At 44.7% G+C, this 26,762-nt stretch overlaps 1 protein-coding gene across 2 annotated transcripts in view; it reads left to right on the top strand.

Moving 5' to 3' along the window:
- The window catches only part of ttc28 (tetratricopeptide repeat domain 28), a 304,979-nt gene that overhangs the window by 71,163 nt on the left and 207,054 nt on the right, over positions 1 to 26,762 (top strand). The window contains exon 1 of one of the 2 annotated variants that reach the window (XM_080765022.1): positions 13,394 to 14,349. The exons of the other annotated variant lie outside the window; for it this stretch is intronic. Coding sequence (XP_080621148.1) covers positions 14,323 to 14,349 — 27 coding nt within the window. The 5' untranslated portion in view covers positions 13,394 to 14,322. Of the gene's footprint in view, positions 1 to 13,393; positions 14,350 to 26,762 lie in introns of those variants that run through there. 2 annotated transcript variants of the gene reach the window in all.

Here is a 26,762-nt window from a genome sequence, read left to right as displayed (position 1 = left end):
AGGGATAGATTAGCAAGGTTCTGAAAGAACTGTAATTGGCATAATAAGCCTTGAGTATTAAGGTATTAAAGTCTGATTATCGACGAAGAAGAATAAAAACGAGCTGTCTTTGTCGAGGCCAGTCTTTCTTAACAGATAGAATATGGTGTGTTAGAATATGTTGTGTATCAGGTTTACTGAAGCCTGTTCACTCGCGGAACACAGAGCAACAGAGACTATAGTATAGGGCCTCACTGAACACAGAGGAACAGAGACTATAGGGCCTCACTGAACACAGAGCAACAGAGGCTATAGGGCCTCACTGAACACAGAGCAACAGAGACTATAGTATAGGGCCTCACTGAACACAGAGGAACAGAGACTATAGGGCCTCACTGAACACAGAGCAACAGAGGCTATAGGGCCTCACTGAACACAGAGCAACAGAGACTATAGGGCCTCGCAAAGGTCTATACAATTACATAATGGCCGTAGTAGGGTGGCAACTCATGTGTGAGAGATCATCCATAAATAAATTATAAATATGTCTTTAATGTGCTTGTTATGATTACCAGCAGATTGTGGGTGCGTGCGTATGTGCGTGGGTGTGTGTGTGTGTGTGTGTGTGTGTGTGTGTGTGTGTGTGTAATGGCAGCAACACATGGATACATTTGATATGAGAGCCTGTGGGAGATGTTAGATTTGTGTGGTAGATATGGTGGGAAGGGAGGTAATTGAAAAGGAGAGGCATGAGTTTGGTTTGGGGTTTTCTAAATGAGGGTTCTGGAGATGGGTGGGTCTGACCACAGCATGGCTTTGTGTGAGCTCTCTCTCTCTCTCTCTCTCTCTCTCTCTCTCTCTCTCTCTCTCTCTCTCTCTCTCTCTCTCTCTCTCTCTCTCTCTGTGTGTGTGCACTAAAATATTCTGAGTGTCAATTGAACTGAGAGTGTAAAAACCTGATCTCTAAAGGGTACCTTTCTATACACTCTGAAAGTTACTGTGTACACACTAAGGATTCTGCAGCGTGTGTTGTGTTTGGGTGCGTGTGTGTGTGTGTGTGTGTGTGTGTGTGTGTGTGTGTGTGCGTGCGTGCATTTGTGCTAAAGTGAGCCGAGCCACACAAACACATCTGAATACACATTTTGTCCCGTTCCGTCCCCTCTGTCTGTGTGTATGCGGAGCCGGCGGGACCACACAGGATCTCTGTACCATGCGTCAGAGAATGTGGCAGCGCTGTTATTATTGATCCTGCCGCAGACGTCAAACCCCAGCGCCTCTTAAACTGCTGCTCTGATTTAAACAATATGGTGGAGCCCGTTTCATCCATGTCCAAGCCCCACTAGATGATTATTAAACACAGCTCCCAGAGAAAAGGTCCCACTCCACCACGCATAATGTCCTTACACAAGGTCTCGAGTACAGCCACTTTAGGCGGATAAACAAGTCTTTCTTCATTAGAGCAACCGGGAGGGGGGCGACAGGGACGGGGGGGCTGAGTGAAAACGAGGGGGATGGAAAATGAAAGAGAATAAAAAAGATCATAATCATATATCTTTATCATGTTGACTGAGGACTCCTTTGAAGTGAGACAGAATTAATGCTGGTAATGTATCAAAAGCCAAAGAGCTTTCAATGGCATTTTCATTATCATCCAGCGTTTAGCACCGAATTAAAGGACGACTTCACACATTTTCCATGTATCTTCATATAATTGGCCCCCACTATAATGCTCATTATAATATGGTACCATTTTTTCCCTACTCGGTCTGTGTCTCAGAGGAGGGCTGTGTGTGGACAGAAACCTGTCTACCAGTGACATCATCGATGGGGTATCCAAGCTAATAGATACTGCAAGCTTTCTATTCTTGAAAAGTTAGCATGCTATAATGAAAGCCACTGTCCTTGCATTAATACAAATCTTGTTTGAAAAGAAAAAAGAAAAAAACACTGCCTAATGATGATCCACAGCCCTCCTATGAGACACAGACAGAGTAGGAAAATAATTGTACGATTTTATCATGAGCATTATTAGTGACGACCAATTGTATGAAGATAAGTTGAAAATGGGTAAAGTGACGTTGTCCTAGCTGTAAACCGCTGCAATAAAACAAGGGTCAGTCCGTGAACTCAAAATGAATGAGACTGCATCGATTTAATTCTCACTTTATGTAAAACTGACAGTTCTGAAAGACATCAGAAAATGTAGCTTTGGCCTACAAAACTAAGCACATTTTCACGTGCTTGGTTTTGATTGAATCAATCGATGGAAATAAGACCTCGGGCTTTGTTGTGTTTTTATCCTCCGTGATGCATTGACTGCATGTCAGAAAGTGATCTTGTGCTCTTTTTTTATATCGCCAAATGAAATCAATCAATCAATCAATCAATCAACACAATTGGTAGCAGCTAGTAGAGACAGTACAGTCAAAGGCTATACTTTTACTTCTACTTTAAATAAACTCTACTATAAATATTGTACTTTTTACTTTATTTGAAAACTTTGTAGATTTTGATTATTATTACAAATTAAAATAGCCGATCTACACGCTCACAATGCATCGCAATGCAACACATTTACATGTAGATCTGCTATTTTCATATTTCATATCACATTAATACATTTTGATTTTAAGCCTGTGAAAACTTGCTGAAACTGAAATGGGACATTGTGCATATTGAGTACTTTCTACTTGGTACTTTAAGTACATTTTGACATCAAGTGATCATTTTTTATTCCGGACTTTTATTTACTAAGTATTTATATATTGCAGTATTGATAATTTTTCTTCAATGCAAAAACATTTTGGAACTAGAGAAAGTGCCCCTCGGGGCACAGGTCTCCACCAGGCCAGGTCAGGTTGTGGCCTCCTGGTGGTGCTATAATATGAAAAGGGTGCCATTTCTTCTTACACTATTGATGGCAATTGGATGATTTGAGGCATTTTTCAAAAATCCACCTGTTGGTGGCGCTATAACAGGCTAATGTGAAAATGGTGGGATATATTCCTCAGCCTAGTAGGAAAGTTTGTGAAATATTTCACGTAAATTGCACGCTGTGTTCATGATTTGAGGCTTTTTGTTTCAAAAGGCCCAATCCTACAAACTTTGAAAGCCAATGTTAGCCAATTAGGATGGAATATGAGATATCGGACAGATGCATCTTGAACACATAGAGATTTTTGGACATAATCTGGAGGACAGGATCAGCGTCTCCAAATCTGAGCCCATGGTTCTCAGCAGGAAACCGGTGGATTGTGCAGTCTAGGTAGGGAATGAGGCATTGCCCCAGGTGAAGGAGTTTAAGTATCTTGGGGTCTTGTTCACGAGTGAGGGGAGGACGGAGAAGGAGATCAGCGGTAGGGGCGGCAGGGGCGGTATTGCAGTCACTGGACCGCACTGTTGTGACGAAAAGAGAGTTGAGCCAGAAGGCAAAGCTCTCTGTCTACCGAGCAATCTTCGTTCTATAACAGGCCGTTCTGGAAAATTTGGGGCAAAGGTTCATCGTTGGCATCCAGGTAGCGTGTGTGCAAAATTTGGCATCGACCGGGTTAACGGTGCCGGAGATTAGCTATTCACGGACGGACGGACGGACACGCAGATGGACGGACGGAGTGCAAAACATATACTCTCTTCCCATGCCTTTGGCCTGGTGGAGACAATAAAGCTCAGTAGAATATGATATATTTACAGAGAAAGGCAGAGAGGCGGTGGGTGGCAGAGGATTCTACTATCTATGTTCATGTTGTATTTACTTATTCCACTTTCAACCTGGCGTCCCTATGACATTTTCTGAAATGTCCAAAAATGTTAAATGCATACCGTATAGCTCTGCTGGCTCAAGGGTAGAGTGGCTGCTTGGAAACCAGAAAGTGTGTGTGTGTGTGTGTGTGTGTGTGTGTGTGTGTGTGTGTGTGTGTGTGTGTGTGTGTGTGTGTGTGTGTGTGTGTGTGTGTGTGTGTGTGTGTGTGTGTGTGTGTGTGTGTGTGTGTGTGTGTGTGTGTGTGTGTGTGTGTGTGTGTGTGTGTGTGTGTGTGTGTGTGTGTGTGTGTGTGTGTGTGTGTTTGTGCGTGTGTGTGTGTGTGTGTGACAATCTCAAGCACCTTGGATAAAGGCGCTATATAAATGCAGTTAATTTACCATTTAATAATCGTATAAACTGCTGTACCGATCAACAACACAGTTCTTGTGTACTGTATGCTTCCACTAGTCCAGGGACGTACCGCACGTGCACCATGCATTTTGTCATTTAGCTTTAACACTTTACGTGATAAGGCAGTGAGTGAGTGCACCAGTTCATTCAACAGGAGACATAATGCATGTTGAAATAAAGTCTGTCTGGGATAAGGGAGTAAACTGCAACAGGAGTTGTTGCATTGTGTGGGGTCAAGGGCATACTGCAGCACTTCATGCATTCTGCAGAAATCGAGCGCGCGTCCGCAACTGGTTGTGGCCCCCATCAAGTGACCTTTTGACCAATGCGGCCCTCACCCCAAGTTGAGTTCGACAGGCCTGATTTAAGACATCATGAAATGTAGGCCAGGACATACCATACCATACCATACCATACCATACCATACCATATCAGTCTCCAATTGCTAGTGCCCTCTATAGAGCGTCACAGTCCCGCCCCCTACCAGGGCCCAGGAAATGATTCCCCGTTCATTTTCCTCATAGACAAAAGGTTTTTATTTAAAGACCTTTTAAGCCTCGTACAAAGCCAACTCGAGTTGTGAGAAATCAACACTATTTTTCGGGCCGAACAAATAATTAGAAAGAAGAAGAAAACGGCAGGTTACAACACATTTTTTCTTGTTTTTCTTCTTTGTAATTATTTGTTTGGTCCAAAATATTGTGTTTATTGTCATGATTTGATTACACAAAATAATTTGATCACTTTGGAAATGAACTATAACATCTGTGAGTTTGACTACACTGATGAAGACAGCATGTTAGCATAACGAGCATAACGATGAAGACATTGATAAAGAATTTAGCGAAGTGCGTGTGTGATTATTATTTTTTTGTTTTTCAATCTATATATTTTTTTGTTTTACCAACGACAGCTGGTCATGTCTGTCTGTATCAGTCCCTCCTGGTACACACAACATCACTGACCACTTTCTTCATGCTGAGGAAGGCTTTGACACCGAAGCACTAAAGGTTTTCTCCCTCACTCGCACCCTCTCTCTGTCTTTCTCGTTGATTGTTCCTAGTCTCCACTCCCTCGAGTTGCTGCTGCTATACGTATGGATTGACAATCCATGACATGCATAGATGTGCACTGTGCATAAACACGCCACTTCACACGTACAAAGCTGCCGAGTGTCAATAGCATATGCATCTACAGTATATGTTCCATTGTTGTGACCCGCTAAGTAGTATACAACAGTAGGTGTGTAGACACTGTGGGTATATATTGTTATATTGTTTGTCCACCTTTATTGGGTGGGCAAATTTGGCCTGCACGATGGCTGCATGTCCTGGGTGCTTGTCATTTCTCAAGGCACACGCCGTAACACTTTTAATATGCTTTAAAGTGTCAATCCATGAATCATCATAGAGCATCCATTTTAATCAATAAAACAGTATGTTAACCCATTTAGACCGTACGACGTGTGGGAATGTCATAGCTAATCCAACCGACGGGTTGGATTAGTTATCCAAAGACAACAAAATATTCAAAGATTTGGGTCTGAAAGGCTAAAAATGGTGGCTCAAATGTAAAAAGAAAAAGAAAAAAGAAAATCACACCCGTGTGAAGTGGTCATCATACATCATCACATTCCGGCCAAATCACAATTCGCGTCTTCACTTTTCCGTCTTCACCTTTCTGTCCTATCTTTTTATCCTCCAATCAAATCATCGCCATAATTCATACAAATACACAAAGCTGGGCATAGGAGGGGCTAGCGCCCCTCAATTTTTTTTAAATAATATATATATAGACCTTGATATGAAAATGTTTGAAAACCACTGATTTAGATGTTTGTGACAGCCAGGTAGGACGACACCTACTGGTCGGCGAGAAGTACTGCCTGGAGGTCATAAGTGCAGGTCTCCATTCAGTCGCCCCATTGTGCCTCTCCTGTCGATGAGACACACAGCAAGACAAATAAGGCTTTGAAATGATTTTCAGAGCCTATATATTGCAGCCTTTGCTCGTGGCTCGCTGGGTGGTCAATACAGGTGACCTGCTGGCCGCTAACCCCACATCCATCCCTATTAGAGGACACGGTTATCGGGCACGGCAGCCCGAGTGACATGCTCTCCGCTGTTCTTCCCAGGAGAAAAACGCAGTGGGCAATATTCAGGGAATGACCCCCACCGAGACACTGAAAGGTGTGTGTGTGTGTGTGTGTGTGTGTGGGAACATGCATTTCAGTGGTGGAAAATGTACTAAGGAAAAGTACCAATAGTGCATTGCAGAAATACTCTGTTACAAGTAAACGCTATGCGACGCTATTGTCACGTTGACACATTGTGGGCTTGTAGATTTTGTACAATCAATCAAACAAAGATCAGATCTAGATTCAGACACCTATATGCGATCTCATTTCTAAATTTGAGCAAGAATCGTGCAGCACTAGTTGGCTGTCCAATTCATTTGAGTTATGTTTTTGCTTTTGGCTTAAGTCTCTTTAAAGCCACAGTAGTTGGCTCCAGGTGCCACATTTTGAATGTAGTAATGTTGTTCACAACTACAGACTAAAGACAACTAATATTTTTATGGAGAAAAAGAAATAGAATCGTGTGAGTATCGTGATCTCAATTCTTGTGGGGGAAAATGGTGATTCACATTTGAGCAAGAATCGTGCAATATTTGCCTCTGAGATGTAATGGGGTGGAAGTAAAAGTGCAAGGAATTTGAAATACACCAGTAAAGTAAAGACTCCTCAAAATTGTTAGTACAGTAACTTGAGTAAATGTACTTAGTTACTTCCCATGACTCTATATCATGTGTATGTGGAGTTGTTCACTGCAGATATAGGACCCTGTGACTCTGAGATATACGCAGGCTCATTAATTAGAGGCTCTCATTATCCCCCCTCGGGCGGCAGACACTTAATCAACACCCAGCTCCAACTAAAGACACATGCGCACACGCACGGCACGCGCACGCGCACAGCACGCACGCACACATACTGTACGCCCTCGTGCACACTCACGCACGCTCTTCTGTCCTCACGAAGTCCACACAAACGGCTAAATTCTGGCACAACATCATCAAAGAAAGAATGGAGCGCTCTTCAAAGGGGTGAGTGAGTGAAATGCTGATGGGTCTGCGTGATGTATGGCACAACAGGGTGGGTGGATGACATTGCTGGTTAACACTTTTATTATCATACTGTTGTTGAGCATTTGGAAACGGATCCATCCATCTGTCATGTCTTAATGTGGAAGTAATCTGTCTGCGGCGGTAAATTATATTTGCGTATAATAAATTTCCCACGTTGTAAATATTATGAATGACTTATTAATGCCTATTTTCCCCCTCCCGCCTCCCCAGGGGGATGGGACTCGTGCCCTGCAGTGCTGTTCTGTAGCGCCATTGTAATATTTAATACTTTTCACAGTGCTTTTTTTGTTTTAAAACACGGCTCTTTGGTAAACTAAGTGTCATGTCATTCATCATGAGTGTGACATCTGCTATGTGCGTGCACACGCGTGTGTGCACACTACAAAATCCTGCATGTCAAATTATAACTTAAAAATGTACCACAAGGGGTATAATGTTTGACACCTCGGGGTCAAATTAGCACTCAGGATTCTAGAATGGGGCCCACATCCATTCTGTATCTCTTTGTATGTTCATGTGTTACTTTGACAAGAGAGGATATGTATCTCCATGTTGAATTTATTGCCCTGAAGCACTTACCCAGTAATTAAAAGGCCACAGTTTATTCAAATGGGACAGAGATAGCACATGGAGACACTCCAGTGTCGTGACTTTTTTAAGAGAGAGAGAGAGAGATAGAGAGAGAGAGAGAGCCCGGCTGCCTAAGTGAAAATAAATTACGCCAAGACATGCAGGAGGACTATCAGATGTTTGCTACTCTTTTGGGGTTTTTCATAACCCGCATTTTTCGACAAATTTCTTTTCATTTTTCTCCAAACCACCTCTGTTACTGTCATCTGCGTAATGTGCTTTCTCGCCCTCACCTCCCCCGTCCCGTCTCTCTCGCTCTCCCCCCCCCCTGTTCTCCTCCTTAACATACCGCACCACAAGGACACACACACACACACACACACACACACACACACACACACACACACACACACACACACACACACACACACACACACACACACACACACAAACAAATACATATAGGCTGTAAAGTGTTGGCCCTACACACACACACAGCCCGGTCGGAAAGCGCACGGGGCAGCAGCATTTTTGAGGGCACGATTGGCAGGAACAAGAAAAGGAAGCACAGACTTTTAAACTTCTCCAAGAAGAAGTAGTGTGGGGGGAGAAAAAATGAAAGAGAGAGAGGTTGGGTTTTTTTGTTTCTCTCTGAAGGCTGGAGTCTTATTTCCTGTGCGGGTCTGATTGGGAAAGCAGCAGTGGTGGGAAAAGTACTCACATGTTTTACTTAAGTAAAAGTACCAATAGTGCAATCTAGAAATAGTCTAATCTAGTAAAAGTCAGGAAATCCAAATGTTCTCGAGTAAAAGTACAAAGGTATTGGCATCAAAAGTTCCAAAAGTAAAACTAAAAGTACTCATTATGCAGAATGTCCCATTTCAAGTTTTCGTATGTATAAAAATCTTTTGAAAATAGCAGATCTACAAGCTCACAATGTGTTGCGATGCAACACATTGTGGGCTTGTAGATTGGCTATTATTAAATGGCCAAAATGTATTATAGGACTGAAGTGGTTAATGTATGTTTTGTAATAATAATCAAAATATACAAAGTAACTAGAGTTTTCAAATAAATGTAGTGGAGTAGAAGTACAATATTTGGATCCGAGTTGTCTTGGAATAGAAGTAAAAATACCTAAAAATTGTACTTAAGTACAGCACTTAAGTAAATGTACTTCACTTTACACCACTGGTAAGCAGAGGCGCGCAGTGGGAGCTCGCTCCTGTGTGGATGGACACACACACGCGCGCGCACACACACACACACACACACACACACACACACACACACACACACACACACACACACACACACACACACACTCTCTCTGGATGGAGACACCAGATGACACAAAAAACACCATGAACACAAAACATACTGAGAGAGAGAGCGCAGAGGCCTTTGATTGATCATCAAACATGCCTTTTATGAAACAGTCCCTTGTTGTGTAACCTCGTTTTTAGTCGTCGGGAACACGGGGGGGGGGAATCTGCCGTGTTCATTGTTGCAAATGTAACCAAACGGACCCGTAAAGGGTCAGTTTTATTTAGTTCCATTTGTTCACTCTGAGAGTAACAAGTGGACCCATTAACTTGGAGGGCTTTACTATGTCGTTTGAGATCGGAGGGGTTTTGTGTCCGTGTGTGTGTGCGTGTGTGCGTGCGTGTGTGTGTGTGTGTGTGCGCGCGATAGAGGAAAGTAGTACAATGGATTTGAGATCTGTGGGTTTCTATATCTGGATTAGGAGACTAGTTTCTGGAGAGTTGGGTATGGGGAGAAGAAGATCTGGGTTAATCCCTGGTTGGTGTTGGCAGGATCTCACAGGGTCCCTAACAGTATAGTTGTTGCCTTATTACTGTATTGTCATGATGATTGTATTAATATTAAACACTGTGCTGGCATCACTTTAGAAAACACCACTGTAGCCACAACAACAGCAGCAGCAGTACACACACAACTGGGTTGGGTCAGTTAATTGCTCTCCTTGCAGCTGTGCTAATTATTTAGTAATGAAAGGCCAGTATATATCGTGAAGGCTTCCAAATAATACACTGGAACACACTTAACCCGTTAAGACCACAGGCCGATTCGACAAAATGTCTTCTACGTCCTAACAGTACGTTTTCATGTCGAGGACACCCAAAGTTATGTATGTAGAGGCCTATTTGTCCGCAGATCCCCGGAACCCCCCCCCCCCCCTTGTATTCAAAGATTGCACAAATTTTCACGATTTTTGCATAGCCAAAGTATGAAATTATAGGGATGGTTGTTTTTTTGGCGGGGTGACATGCCGCCCGCGGCACACTGCCAGACTGGATTACCAGCCAAGGTGCCTGGACCACTGAGCCACGGCCCAGGCTATGATACGGATGTTTTCCCGGTCTTAATGGGTTAAACTTTATGCAAACTTTTTCTGGCACGCACGCACGCACGCACGGACACACACACACACACACACACACACACACACACACACACACACACACACACACACACACACACACACACACACACACACACACACACACACACACAAGCACACACACAAAGTCACAAACTCTTTCTTTCTCTCATTATTCACATACACAAGATTAGCTGCATGCACGACTGCACGTGCACACACACACACACACACACACACACACACACACACACACACACACACACACAGTTGCACACACACACGCATGCACACAGACACACACACTCTGAAGCACCGGTGCAGCACTAAAGGGCTTCGAAGGTGCTTGACCACCCGACAGAGTGGACAGGGTGTCCGTTCGGACGTCCATGGGCACCAGCTGTGGCCTCGCCCATAATGTCAAGCACCGCGTTTTGTTCGTGTGCACCCAAGCAGATTAGTAAGTGCCTTTTAGACTCCATATACCCAGCGGGGGGTTTCGCCCATAAGACCATATGTCAACTTGTCCCCTCCGCTCCGCCTTTTGTTATCTGACTGACCCCATGGCGCATCACTCCCCCCAACCTGCTGACCCCCGAGGAGACATGAGGCCCTTGACCAAGTCCCAGCTCCAACGGGGTCCATTACCCAAAACCAATTTAAACCCCGTAACCGGTCTACATCATTCAAAGTCATGTTGTCTGCGCTTCAGTATCGACCACTTTCTTAATTCGACCACCCTCTCTCCTGTTTAGAGATCATTTCTCACCAGTAAACTGTAATCCAATTACTGTATTTAGGCTGCCACCCGTCCACTGAATGACGATGGTGACCCTGTAACTGGTAACCCGGGTGGGTCGCTAGCGCTGCATGTGTCAGCTGAGGTCAGAACCTGCCCCTGTCCTCGTTTGGACTGTTGATGAAGCTGTTACCTGTTTGAACCAAGATGTCCGTTTTGCTTTACCAGAATGAAAAAAGAATGAACAATCTCACCTGCGTGAAGTGAGGGGTGCTCTTATCATCGTACATCATCTCATTCTGGCCATTCGAAATTGTCCATTCATTGTCAATGCCTTTTAATGTTTGTGTTAGGAGTAGGACACAATTTGGGTTACACACACCAAAAGCTGGTCATACATGTAGGAGGGGCAATCGCCCCTCAAAAAGAATAAACCTTCACACTCATCTGCTCCAATGTAATTTATTGACAACGCTTCGAGCCAAGGCTCTTCATCGGGTCAATGTGTTGACCCGATGAAGAGCCTTGGCTCGAAGCGTTGTCAATAAATTACATTGGAGCAGATGAGTGTGAAGGTTTATTATTTTTCTTCCTGATACTTTCCAAGCCATCACCTCAACTACCGTAAGTTATGTGCATTCTATAGCATTCTATTCGTTTTTGTTTGCCATGTCCACTTTTTACATCCCAAAAACCAATGCTGCTCCCATTGTGGGCAAGTTATTTTATTGTTAACGTTCTGAGTCTCTTCCTCAGACCTTACTGAGAATAGTTCAGACACATGACAGCACATTCAGTGTGTGATGAGCCCTCACACCTGTGGCCTTTCAGCCAATCAATCAGTCCTATCAATAACACATTGAATACCCTGTCCCAAGGAATAATTTGATTAGTTGATTTGACCCCCCAATCCAACCCATTGATGCTCAGTGCCAAGCAGGGAGGCATTGGGTCCCATTTTTACAGTCTTTGGTATGACCCGGCCGGGGATCAAACCCCGACCTCCCAGTTTCAGGGCGGACACTCTAACCACAAGGCCACTCTCCATTGATGAGACACGGCAAACTACAGCTCTTGTGTTCTTCAGCCACTCTCCATTTGACTGAATAAGATGCACTGCGACAAAACGCCAGTCGCTGTGTGTTTGTTTGCACCCAATTAAAACATTTTTGGAGCAAATTGAGTACTACGGTATCTATCTTATTTCTTTGGGGTCGTTCAAAAGTGGGCCATAGACAAGAATCTGAAAGTTCAATAAGATTTCATTTGGTTTTCGGTATGAATGATGCCAGCTAATGAAAGAGGAAATTGATAAACATCAGGTCACTTATTATTATCACAGAAGGTTCAAGGTCCTTCACATTATTATAGAATATCGTTTTATATAACTTGTACAATCATTCAGCCACGCACCAGCCTATTAGGACAGCCTTCTTAGCAGAGATCATGGCAAGCTGAGTGGCGTTTGAATCTTCTGAGCTCATTAATGACAGTATAAACAGTATAGAGCAGTCAGCAGTGTCAGAGGATGTATAAATAATATGCTAAGCAGGTGCAACATTTCACCTACACACATTTATCCGACTAGTTTGACTTTGAAAGTAGATGGTGAGCTACAGAATGGTAAAAATTCTTGCTGCTGTAGCTTCTTCTAACCTATAATAGGTTGTCATCTTAAATAAAGATCTACAATGCACATCTACACTGTTGTCTTAAGACTGAGAATGTGTCAGTGTCTGAAAATGTAAAATGAGGATCCTTTTGTCAAAGCCGTAGCTGATAGGCTACACGTATAGCGTACTATACATTCATTTGTAACTGGGAGTGTGCACAATTATAATCAAATTGGGTCAATTTTGACCCTTGTTATTGGTCAGTTTAGTTTATATTTTTACACTCAGAGCGTGTCAGAGTGAAATCTTTGTGTGATAGCATATTTTTTTACATGGCCCACTTCAATCCCTATTCTTTAGGCAAAAATAGACAATCTACACGCCTCGCACTGGGAGGCCTTGAGCTTGTAGATTGGCTATTTTCAGTAAAGAGGCTTGGTGTAGAGGGGGGGAAAAAGAGTACAAAGTGAAAACACATTAACCTGAACCCAAGAAGTGCTGTGAAACAATATCTAGCCTACGAATTATATGAAAAGTTTAATCTGCAACAAAATGTTATACAAAATAGTGTGTGTGCTTCATCTCTCTGACAGCTACACTTAGGGGTCCAGTTGGGCTGCAAAACGTTGAAGACCCATGTTTAGTTTATTATCTTTCTTTGGACCGGCGGCACTATGACCCCGGTACCTCTCTCTCTCATGTGGCTGCTCTCTGCTCTGCAAGGCTGAGTCCAATGAGTCCAAAAGAACAGGGAAGGAAGTCATTACTGAGCTGTAGTCCAGTTTGTTGCTGTTGCAGGATATCCTTCCAGCTCCTCACACAAGAAATTCCAGGAATGTTTTTTTTCTTGTCCCCCTCGCTCGTCCCCCCTCGTCGTCCATGTAGTCTCGCTGTGTGTCGCGCTATCCCCTTACAGTTCTGTTTGACTGTGTTCCTTCCTTTCATGCGTTTCTAACTGTCTGTCTCTGTGCTGTTACCTGTTGTTGGGGGGGGAAAAGTGGGAACTGAACCGACAATGTGCGATGAGTAGTAGCCTTATCTGTATAGCTTTGTCGCCAGTTTCGTCGGCAAAGTTGTTTGGGATCGAATCGCCTGGACACGGCGCTGTGCGATTGACGATTCATGGGCTAGATTGATGGCCAACCGCTTGGATGACTTTAAGGTTTACTAAAACAAAGTTGAAGATTTTTGCATAGTCCGACTCCGGGACAGGGAGACAGGGCAGTTGGATTGGTGCTCGAAGAGAAGAGAAGCGATCCTGCGGGCTGTCTGAGCTGAGGAGGGGTTGGTTCACACGCACAGCGCAGCGGACTCGTGTAGGCTACTTTTGGATTTTACGCACAGGAAACTGAGGACAGGACCGTTCTTTTACCAAAACATCCCCATCTGAAATACAGCGGCTCGTGTAACAACCCAACAAGCGCTGATTTATTCGCCGGAACGCATCTGTGGATATAAACCGGGTCGATTTTTTATGCGTGACTGTAGCTGCCCTTTCACCGAATTGACGTAGAGAGCTGTGTGTGAATCACATAGTAAGAGAGACCAGAGGCTACACATCTTGCGCCGCTTCTTCTTGGGGGAGAAAATATGCTGCAAAATTGAGGAAAGTCGGGGAGGCAGCATGATGACTTGCGCTGGGAGGAATTTCCCTGAACCTCGATGATTCCTTTCTCATACAGCCTAATATCTTAATGCTGTTCATTTTTGGTTTACAAATATGATGAAATGGCAGCCCCGGAAGAAGGTGAGTGTGCCATGGTTTTTTGTGTGTGCAATTATTGGCTATAAATAACATTTCTCTTGTAGATCATAAGTTGGCAATAAGGGGCTCGGTCATAGGCTGTGACGGCTCTCCTCTCTGCTTGCTTTTATGGTTGGATCCAGATGGTACCAACACCCGCACTATTGCTATTTTCTACAACAAGAGCGTCTATAAAGATATTTTTGAAAGTTTGTATTGCTTTTCTTAGAGAGCCTTCTCTATTTGGAATAGGCTAATGAACTGTTCCCTGGATACATATACGAAATGTATAGCCTAGTTTTGTACTGTAGGCTACCTTAGTAGGGTGGTTCATGATCAGCTGTGCACTGTGTATCCCAATCTATCTGCACCATGTTACAAGGTCGACATTATGTAGCCTACTGTTGTAATCTCCATAATGATAATGCGTTATTAAGAGAAGTGCCATAATTGGCACCGCTGCCATTAAAAAAAAAAGAATCTGATGGCATCCGCGCTGATTCTGTTCTGCAGGGCTTGCCCGCGTAGCCTAGTTTCTTTTTATAACGTTAAATATAGGTCTACACGTAGATGACATCTCTCTCTTGACCGAATTTCTGTCTCCGTTGCAGTGCTACATCCCTTCTTTAGAAGAAGCCGTGTAATTAATTACAGCTATAGTGCACGATCATGCTGACAGATCCAGCAGGGACCTGCATGCACGCACGCACGCAAAACTTACACAGCGAACGAACGAACTGCATGGGCGGTTTGTCGTTTTAACCTTTATAGGCTGATCTACATTTCATGCCGTGTGTATAAATATTGTTAATCACCGATTCCTGTTTCCCGGAATAAAAGTCATAATCGACGCAATCTGGCCGACTTTTCGCCTCTCGCTTTGAGTCTGCACAGCCGCAATTAATCATTTCCCAAGGACAGATTTGCACTCCGACCTTATTTTCTCACTGTTCCATTTTTGTAACCTTCAAGCATTACCATATGGAAAAATATCTGACAATCCTCCTCCGGAGTTCTCCTTCTCTCCAAACCCTCACAGAGCAGTATAAGGTAGCCTACCATGGTGCGGATTTCTACCACTTGGGGGCAGTTGTCTAAACAAAAAAGCACCCTTCCTTCCTTCCTTCCTTCCTTCCTTCCTTACATCCTTCCCAGAGGTGGCCTTTCCTTTACAACAGTGGTTCTCAACCAGTGATTCGGGGACCACCAGTGGTCCTTGAGGGGGTAACCAAATGGACCATTATAGATCTTTAACTCTTGATAGCATAACATGAAACCAAATGGACCCATTTGGTTTCATTTTATGCTCGCAAGAGTTAAATTATTGTTAAACATCTGCATTACTTCGTTTACAAGAAGTCTACACAATGTAGAAGAATTTATATTTTTTATCGTTTGCCTGTTATGACTCCTAATGGTACCAACATCTATAGGCCTATAGCATGGAATTGTGGCCAAAATCTTACAGAGGCAACAAAACAAAATATAAAAAAGTTTTGGGTCTGAGAGGCTGAATCTCATCAAATGGTGGTCCATGGCTCAAATACTGAATAAATAATGGGCCTTGATATAAAAAGGGTTGAAAACCACTGCTTTACAATGGCCCTGACTCCTGAGGCAACTGGAGAATAGAATCCACTATTTTCATGATTCTGCGTTTCCTTTATTCTGTGTCCCCCCCCCCCCCCTATTTTTTAATAAGGCTGTCTCTCTTTGCCTCCTGCAAATGATGGCCAGGTCAGCAGCTGCTTATATATCATTCCAATGGCCAACTCACCCAATTGTTTTCTAGGCTAGATGTGTAATGTGTATGTTCTCAATTAGTAGTTTTGGCCTGTGTTCACTTATCATCAGTGAGTCGTCCTGAATCACGCACCGTTAAACGAAGGTAATCTCAAACTGAATAATTGAATGACGATGAAAGGATTTGTGTGATTATTATTATCATTTTTGCTTTTCCAAAAGTGAGCTTCGTTCCTATTATAGAGTTATTAACCGGGGGGTTGGAGGGGGGGGGGGCACACAAAGGCCCGCATGCGTTGCATGTCCTGATGATTTGAGCAGCTGTGCAGCCCTGTCTGTCTGCCAGAACCATCCCTGCCTCATACCCCCCTCAGAGGATTAAAAAGGCTTTGCTCTCTGCAGGAATTCAACTCTCCCTCCCAGTCACACTGCAGAAAATCTGCTGAACCACACAATAATATATAGCGCCATGAAAGGAAGTTCGGTCAATCGTCGCTTCCATTGAAGGTGTTGATTGTTGATGATAAAACAAGGTGCTTCAATCGGTAATGGTGACGTCTCTCTCACATCGTATACAGAGAGGGGGAATGTTGCATGTGTTTTATTTAGTTTGATCTTGATCCAGAACCTCTGTTGTTGACGCAATTTAATGTTTGATGATTGGCACAAACACGCACGCACACACACGCATGCATGCACGCGCAGACAAATACACACACATACACACACACACACACACACACACACAGCTGTGCATGTATAATGTCGCTGTTTATTGTCACTCACATACAGGTGTGTGTGTGTGTGTGTGTGTGTGTGTAGAGAGACATCGTCCCTTGCATGCTCTCCTCTGGTTCAGTGCAGACTGAGGGCATCTGGGTCTCCTTCTGACTAAGGCATTACACAACAGCCCAGACAATGGTGGATAAACGCTGCCATTGTGGCCCGTGGCCCACTCCAGTGGTTTCTTTTGAATTCTTTCTTCGGAATTCCAAGCGCACGCGCGCACACACACACACACACACACACACACACACACACACACACACACACACACACACACACACACACACACACACACACACACACACACACACACACACACACACACACACACACACACACACACACACACACACACACACACACACAGTGACAGTAATGGCTTCAAAAGTCCTTGAGTTTCCCCCGTGTTTACTCTATTGTTTATCCTCTTTTCAATCTGTCTCTATATGTGTGCTGCCGATCAATAGAGTGTAGGAGTTTGGTATCGACTCCGGCCAAGTGTCCACTCCACCTCCTCATAATGGATTACAGTAATAAGTCTGAATTACATATCTGGAGAGAGGGGAATGGCCGGCCTCACTGCTACTGGCTGATAAGGCTATCTGTGCGAATAGGAGAATTTTGTCATCCCATCTTTCTTTTTTTGTTTTCCTTGTGGATTCGTGCGATTACCGTGCTCCTCTGATCACGAGGAGATGCTTATAGGACGCCCGAAGCGATTAGGAGAGTGTCTATTACAGAGTTAAGACAGGGAGGGACAGACGTGGGCCTGAAGGGAAGACTCGAGTCTGATAAAGGGCTAGATAAGACTGCCTGCCTGCCCAATGGTAATCAATGGTTTTTTTCCCCGTGTGTTGAAAGCTTTGTGGAAGGTCTCGACATTGCCATTATGAAACAGGGAATCCGTGCAGATAACATCCAGGCCTTCAATCCACCTTAAGCTAAGACTCTCCCAGCAAAGTATACACAGTTAAAAACCTCAGTGTTAATTTAACTCGGAGAGAGTGTGAAGATGGATCCATGAAGGTCCATTTAGGGCCAATGTTTTACACCCAGAGGATCTTTCTGTGTGTATAGGTGCCTGTGAACACAGGAGAAGTAGGGCACTCATTTTAGATCGTCTTATGTCTATGTAGCAGTTCCATAGCCTTGAGGTTTGTGATGCTAAGATAAGACATGCTAACGTGCCTCTAGCTAATGGTGGCTAAAAGGTAAATAGAATGGTGTGGTGGTGTGTGTGTGTGTGTGTGTGTGGTCACCGCACTCTTTTCTGTGGCAGCCTTGTGTTACTTGGAGGATATAGAGAATAACAGGCAGCACCTGTCCCGTGAGGAGACAATAAAGTCGATGCATCAGGCGAGGAGGGATGGCACATTGCCTGCAGGCTGCAGCTGCACTGAAACTACACCAGAACACAGTACAGCTGACGGACTCCCCACCACCACCGCCTGTGTGCATGCATTCTGTTTCGTGTATTTAGAGCCTGCGGTGTGCATGGAGAATACTACTATGCATTTATATTTGTTTTCAGACACGCAGTAAAAGAAAAAAGGCAGTTTTTATGTTGTGGCTGTCTGTCTTTACTTTGTTTGCGTGTTTGCGTTTGAGTGTGTGTGTGTGTGTGTGTGTGTGTGTGTGTGTTCAGTGTCGTTCGGTCGTGCATTCTGGCTACATTTCTGTTCGGTGCTGTACCTGTGTGTACCAGACACCGACTTGTGTGTGTGGTCACGTGCAGCTGGATAGAGAGTGACATTGTTGCCCTCTGCTGTACTGCACAGCCTCATGGCTTAGGTTGTGATTGTTCTCTGTGTCATTATCACTCCAAGGTGGTCTGTGGCTCGAAGAACAAAAAGACATGGTCACATTAATTTGCCAGGTGTTCCCAGTTTACAAATCTTAGTCTTTTTCATTTAACGTTTAACGGTGGCACTTTTGTCAGCAAGGCCAAAAGACCAAAGAGGTCTAGATTGATTGACTGTTTGCTTTTTTGTGGTCACACCAGATGTTCCTCTGGGTCCCTCACAGCTGACTTAAAGCCTCCTCACCTGTGTCGAAGTGGGACAGGGTCCCCCCCCCCCCCTCCTGTCCCGTGGCCTGAGGAGGTGGTCCAGTCCCTCACCAGGAGCTCAGGGCTTTCATCATCAGAAAGGCAACGCTCTTACATCCCTGACCATGTTCATCACCTTTTGACCTCGGGGAGTTTCTCATGCGGCTTTTCCCTTCCTTTGATTCAGCATTATTTATGAGCTCTCCAGCAGCGGGGTGGGGTGGGGGGGCTATCTCTTCCCTCCAGCGTTCCATCCGTCCCCGTGACGTCTCCTGGCTGGCAGCGACACATGCTGTTTTTTACAGCAGGGGCAAAACCCGTCAGAATGTGAGGAGAAGAGCTGGAGGCCTCTCATCTGAGGATGGGGTGTAGAGAGAGAGAGAGAGAGAGAGATTGAGAGAGAGAGAGAGAGAGATAGAGAAGGGACACAGAGAGAGATAGAGAAGGGGTGAGAGAGAGAGAAAAAAGGGCAGAGGGAGAGAAAGAGCTAGCGGGACGATGGAAGGAATCACTTGGGAGAAGGTGAGAAACGCTGGACAGAGATTGAGACACATCAGAGAACTAATGAATGGAAGGGGGTGGGGTGGGGTGGGGGGGGCGGTGTCGATTGAAATAAAGAGGACGGGTGATATGGAGGAGAAGAAATGGGATAACTGTAGCGCTGGGAGACGTTGATGGAACTGGAGATGGATGGAATGGGAGAAAGAGCGAGGTGAAAATGAGGAGAGAGGAACGTCTAATGGAATGGGAGAAAGATGGTGCAGGAGATAGAGATTTGGAGTTGAGGAGTGAGAGAGTGAGAGAGAGAGAGAGAGAGAGAGATGGCCCTGTGTGGACGGAGTGATGCGGCGGGCGAGGCATAATTAATGAGGGGGAGTTATAGCACCTGCTGTTTCCCCGACGCTGCGCAGTATTTACGGCCCAGCATGCCGTGCAGAACGAACTGGGATGCGGCTGACATCCCCCCTAGTAACAAAGTACATTTACTTAGGTACCATTTTTAGGTGTGTGCAGTTTACTTGAGTATTTCCGATGTCCAATGCTTTTACTTCTATACAAGCTCCACTGCACCTCAGACCCAAATATTGTTTGTACTTTTACGCCACTACATTCTTTTGAAAACGTACTACTACTACTTACTTTGTAGGTTTTGATTGCAGTAGTTGTACTTTTACTTAAGTAAAACATGTGAGTACCTTTTCCACCACTGCCACTGGGGGGGGGGGGGGGAGGGGGGGTCAGTGGGGACTGTGTGAGAAGAGGACATGGAGATGGGGTGGATGGGTAGGGGACTGTGTGTGTGTGTGAGAGGTGGGGGGTGGGTTTGCATAGCAATGGAAGAGAACCACGACTCAGCACAAGGCGGTGGAATGGATGTGCTCTACCTGCTCTGTTAGTCCCACTCGGCCACTTCCCCCGTGGGGAGGATCTGGACAGAGATGGACGAGAGGAGAGGAGAGCTCCGCGCTGCGCTGCGCAAAGGAAAGGCCTCCCTCGCTCCTATTGGGACGCAGAGGTCTGCAGTGCTCACCACGAGTTGCGCGTGCACACGCACACGCGCGCACACACAGACAGACACATGCGTTGGCATTACTATACTTGTGAGCCCATCACGGCGGCTGTGGCTCAGGAGGTAAAGCCCGTCGTCCAATGATCTGTGGGTCGGCGGTTCGAATCCCGGCTCCTCCTGTCCACATGGGGAAGTGTCCTTGGGCAAGACACTGAACCCCACGTTTCCTCCAATGGGTCGGTCGGTGTTAGCTCGCCACCATTGGTGTGTGAAAGTGGGAAGTGAGGACGCTGGCGTCGACTGTTCGCCGCTTCACCTCCCAATGTAGGATGAATAAACCATTGTAAAGCACTTTGAGTACTTAAAAATGAAATGATCACCATTTTTAAACTATTTATTTTGGCCATTTTAAGCCTTATAGTTGTGCGTAGGTGCAAGCTCACAGTGAGCTTGTTGATACTGTATGCTCTTTGTGGTGCATGGCACGGTGCGCAATAGAGTCCTTGCAATGTTTATTTCTCAAACACACACACACACACACACGCACGCACACTGTCAAAATATATACCGGGAGAAACAATATAGGAGCAGCATTGGTGACTGGGCCATTCCGAGATCATTAATCCTCATTCCGGGTATACCTGCACGTTGCGTGCGTGTGTGGAGATGGATTTTTTGGGGATATAGCGCAGAGTAAATGGAAAGATTGATTTATGTGTAGACCAGTACACTTGTAATGTTTCCTCTCTCTCTCAGGCCTCATAGCCACTCATTTCTGATTTGCAGCAGCGGCGTTCCCATGCCTCCCTGGTGCCCCCCGTTAGGAGGTAAATGGGACGCAGGTTTGGAGTTTATGGAGGTCATTGTTCCAGGGGTGTGGTCTCTCCTCCTGCTCCATGGGTCCGGTGGGTACCTGCCACCGTGTCCCCTCGGAGGGAGTTAATATGGATCTGGGCTTGTTCGGCCACTTCAATGGGAGTGCATTTCCCTGTGCTATGAGGCGGAAAAGTCTTCTGTTAGGCTTAAAGCCCCCAATTCTATTCAGCGCTTGAGCTGCTCGTGTGTGTGTGTGTGTGTGTGTGTGTGTGTGTGTGTGCGCGCGCCACCGGCATACAGAGAGAGGCAGGCATGGCATGGCATCTCGTCGCCCCATGGCGTCTCTCTGAATGAGCAATGTCTCCGGCACGAGACACATCCATTTATTCTCGCCGTATTCTCCCCCCCCAACAACATGGTCTGAGAAACATGCATACTTTGTTTCATTTTTCTCTCCATTTCGCAACATTCATTCCCGGTGTGTGGCTGCCAAAGCCACACAGTTCATGCATTCCTTTATAACTCTCTTGCTGGAGCGGTTCCAGTGGGTCACGTCGAGTACCAGAGCTCGAGGCTCCCTGCAGCTGTCTCCATACAACGGACTAGCTTGTTGGTGTGTGACAGACACGTAGCGCCAGTGTGTGTTCTAAAGTAACAGGTCTTGTGATCGCCGAGGCCCGGCTAGAAGAGAGACACGTTGTAGAGGGGACACGAAGGGCTGGCCTGCCTTATAATACCGACGCCCGTAAATCCCGCTAATTCCATCCCGTCTTTTGTCAGAGATGGGGTTCATAAGCCGTCCTTTGAAGGCTCAATTTTCCAGGAGTGTGTCCGTGGCTTAGCTGCGGCCTTTATGTAGCTTGGCCCGGGCGGTGCATTCCTCAGAGAGAGAGAGAGAGAGAGAGAGTCCGTTCTACGACCCGATTGGACAACAACACTGACTGAAACTGCAGTCAATAAAAAAAAGAAAAACAGCCCTGGCTGAAACTTCACGGGCACTCCATCTTTGACACTTTGACGAACTGCGCACATTAACGGAAGAAGAGAGACATGAAGTGAAAGCAGTAGCCTCTCTGCTGTCTCTCCCAGGTCTTCCAGTAGGGTTTACCTGCAGCGCGGCAACGTTTTGCGCTTCAAGGACTTCCAGACAGACAGACGGACAGACAGACAGACAGACGGACGGACGGACGGACGGACGGACGGACGGACGGACGGCTGGCCTCTGCAGACTCTCTGTTCCTCCAGGGGGTCAGTGGAACAACTGAGCCCTGAGCATATTGTTTTAGTTTCCCTCTCTGCTGCTCTCACTACTACCTGGCCTCCCTGAGTCTCCACACACTTTTCCTACCACGCCAAATGTGGTTAGCGCAACCAGGGAAGTTTATTTTTTTATTACTGCTGCTAGCTGTAAAAAAACAGCAGGAAGGCAGGCAAAATATAATTTACAGAGTAAGGCTTTCCCCCCATCGCTGTCTCTCTCTCTCTCTCATGACTCGGTTTAGCTGCTGTTCCCTGCTGTACGTTTGAATTTATTTAAATGTGGGAACTGGGAAGGGATGGGGGTGGGGCTTGGGGTACTTGTGTCCCAGGCTTATGTTTACAGCTGCTGGTATAATGTGGGACGTTGGTTGGGCATTCCATGGGTGTGTACAGTCTATCCTCCCTGCTCGGCTCTTGTCCTCCCCGGGGAGAGTGAGAGCCATGATTCCTGTGCTCGTAACAAGGCAGACAGACAGTCAGGTGGAGACTGACAGGCAGCCACAGATTCCACTCGGTAATGAGCACTACAGAACAATACTCCTCCACCCCCCACACCACCACCACCCGCCACCCGCCACGCTCCACTATCTCTAATGATCTCATGCCTCATGGACTTTATATATTTAACTGGAGGTTTTGACTGCCTTCTTAATAAAGCCATAGCTACTTATATTATATATACCGCTGTGCGTCTGTCTCCACAACTCCCCCCACCCCTCGCCTCTTTACCCCTGATTTATTCTCGGTTGCGTGCTGATGAAAATGGCTGATCTGCAAGCTCACAACGTGCCGCGCCGCGACACTTTGTGAGCTTGCAGATTAGAATATTCACAATGCACATCGACGTATAAATCAGCCATAATGCTGCGTTCACACAGGCAGATACAAAGATGCGGTCTACCATTCATTTTCAATGGAAGCCAGCGACGCGAAGATACAAGGATACATCTGACGTTTGTAGCCGCTGCAAAAGCTACAGCAGCTACAAAGCTACAAAAATAGTGCTTTCAACTTCGGCTACAAAGATACAAAGCTACAAATACGCTGTGTAGCTTTGTATCTTTTTTTTTGTTGATGTTTTGTCAAGTACAAGACACAACACAACAGTGCAAGACATCAAAAGTAAGCTTAACACTACAGACTGTACAAGAGACACATGCACATTGCACACATGCACACAAAAAACAAGAGGATGTTTGGGTGGGACCGAGGACCATCAGAGAGCAGGGATAGTTATGCACCATAGCAGCCAAATGTACACAACATACTGTATACTCAACTATTGTCAAGTTGTAGCTTTGCATCTTTTGTATCTGCCCGTGTGAACGCAGCTTTATGCTCTGTTCTGCATCTGATGTCTTTCCATCTTCTTGTGTACGTACGGGTGTCTTATGGATGCTGTCTGCAGCACCGTCATCTCCACAAGCCTTACATTCCTGGATGTGACTTTTCCCCCGGAACGTGTACCCCACCCCCCTCCTCCTCCTCGCTGCAATAAATTGCACTGCCACCTTGCCTCAGAGGAGCCATGAAAAACGAAGTGGAAGATTTGTGGGTGTGTCAGTACTCAGTGCACGTGCGCGTCTTAAGTTGTGCAGGCGTGTTTGCGCAATGTACTTGGTGCATCTTTAGCATTTTCTTTTTACCGTTTACTTTCACATCTGCAGCATGTCCTGATGAGTTTCCTTTTTTTTCTTTTCTTCTTGACAAGTGACTGATATTCTGGTGTCCCGTGGGGAATGATCGATGAGCAGCTCAGAGCCTTATCATCCATCTGAGATAACACACACACACACACACACACACACACACACACACACCCAGTGGTGGAAAGTGACTAAGTACATTTACTTAAGTACTGTACAATTTTGAGGTATTTTGTATTTTACTTGAGTAATTCCAATTTCCAATACTTTTACTTTTACTTTCACACCACTACATCTCAAAGGCAAATATTGTGCTTTTCCTCTACTGAAATTATTTGACAACTTTTGTTACTAGTTGTATTGTGTAGATTCGGATTATAATTACAAAACACACATGAACCACTTCAACCCTACAGTATATATATATTTCAAAAACTTGAAATGAGACATTCTGCATAATGTCTGAGTAGTACTTAGTAGAACTTTGGGTACTTTAAGTACATTTTGATGCCGATACTTTGAATTCCAGACTTTTACTTGCAACAAGATTATTTCTGCATTGCAGCATTGATGACTTGAGTGCTTTTTCCACACACACCGGTATATAACAAGCGGTATATAACACCAGTATATAACCAGTGGTATATAACACCAGTATATAACCAGTGGTATATAACACCAGTATATAACCAGTGGTATATAACAAGTGGTATATAACACCAGTATATAACCAGTGGTATATAACCAGTGGTATATAACACCAGTATATAACCAGTGGTATATAACACCAGTATATAACCAGTGGTATATAACCAGTGGTATATAACACCAGTATATAACCAGTGGTATATAACACCAGTATATAACCAGTGGTATATAACACCGGTATATAACACCGGTATATAACCAGTGGTATATAACACCGGTATATAACACCGGTATATAACACCGGTATATAACACCGGTATATAACCAGTGGTATATAACACCGGTATATAACCAGTGGTATATAACACCGGTATATAACCAGTGGTATATAACACCAGTATATAACCAGTGGTATATAACACCAGTATATAACCAGTGGTATATAACACCGGTATATAACCAGTGGTATATAACACCGGTATATAACCAGTGGTATATAACACCGGTATATAACCAGTGGTATATAACACCAGTATATAACCAGTGGTATATAACACCGGTATATAACCAGTGGTATATAACACCAGTATATAACCAGTGGTATATAACACCGGTATATAACCAGTGGTATATAACACCAGTATATAACCAGTGGTATATAACACCAGTATATAACCAGTGGTATATAACACCGGTATATAACCAGTGGTATATAACACCAGTATATAACCAGTGGTATATAACACCAGTATATAACCAGTGGTATATAACACCGGTATATAACCAGTGGTATATAACACCGGTATATAACCAGTGGTATATAACACCGGTATATAACCAGTGGTATATAACACCAGTATATAACCAGTGGTATATAACACCGGTATATAACGCCCTTATATAACAAGCGGTATATAACGAGTCACAAGCCTCTCAGTTCTCCTCCCTCTTCTCATTAGATCTATATTCCACTGACTGGGTGGGGGGGTCAGGGGGTCACATTAGAGCAAATATTGTGCTCAGGTCTGGAGAGAGCTCCAATTACCGTACGGGGAAATCCAACGCGTCTGGGGTCGCCGTACAGCCGTCTAACCCATGTAGGACTGAGACCAGATTCTACAAAATTGTCTCCTAAATCATGACCGTTTTTTACGAAAAACCTATGTTTGTATATGAAGCTATTTCATGTCAAGAACCCCCGAAAAATTATCTTTATTTGGCCATGGACCCCCATCAGAAAATATGTCGTTCCGGCCCCCCCCGGAACGACATATATAGATATTCGTTCCCCCGGATGGAAAGATATGAGTTAAAAAAACGTTTGCTGTGAACGAATATATATTCAAAGATTTGCGTTACATTTTCATGATTTTTCAAAAATAGCAGATCTACAAGCTCATAGCGTGGCAACGAGTGCTATGAGCTTGTAGATCTGCTAGTTTTCAACAGCTAAAGTTTGAAATAATGATTAATGTGGTTAAAAGCTACGGTAACACAGATGCGTTCCAGTCCTTAATAGGCTAAATATAGGAGACATGGAGTCTGGTGTCCAGGATGTGAAGCCAGACAGACACCACACAATGTACATGACATGCGGTGTATGTGTCAGTAATGACTGCATTGACGCATACGCAGTCATGTAAAGAAATGTGTTGTGGTGTGTGTGTGTGTGTGTGTGTGCTTGTGCGTGTGCGTGCGTACGTACGTGTGTGCCTGCCATCTGCTCCAATTGCATGGTGAAACCAGTGGTGGGGAATAAGTACTCAAATGTTTTACTTGCGTAAAAGTAGGCCTATCAATACTGACATTCTAGAAATACAAGTAAAAGTCCGGAATTCAAAATGTACTTGAGTAAAAGTACAAAAGGTATTGGCATCAAAATGTTAATAAAATAAAAATATTTTGAAAATAGCAGATCTACAAGGTCACGTATGTATATATATATATATATATATAGGGC

This window comes from Protomyctophum bolini (genome assembly GCF_963924005.1).
Source record: "Protomyctophum bolini genome assembly, chromosome: 6".
In the NCBI taxonomy this organism is placed as follows: domain Eukaryota; kingdom Metazoa; phylum Chordata; class Actinopteri; order Myctophiformes; family Myctophidae; genus Protomyctophum; species Protomyctophum bolini.
The sequence above is the reverse complement of the archived record's forward strand: the minus strand, read 5'-3'. Positions and strand labels throughout refer to the sequence as shown.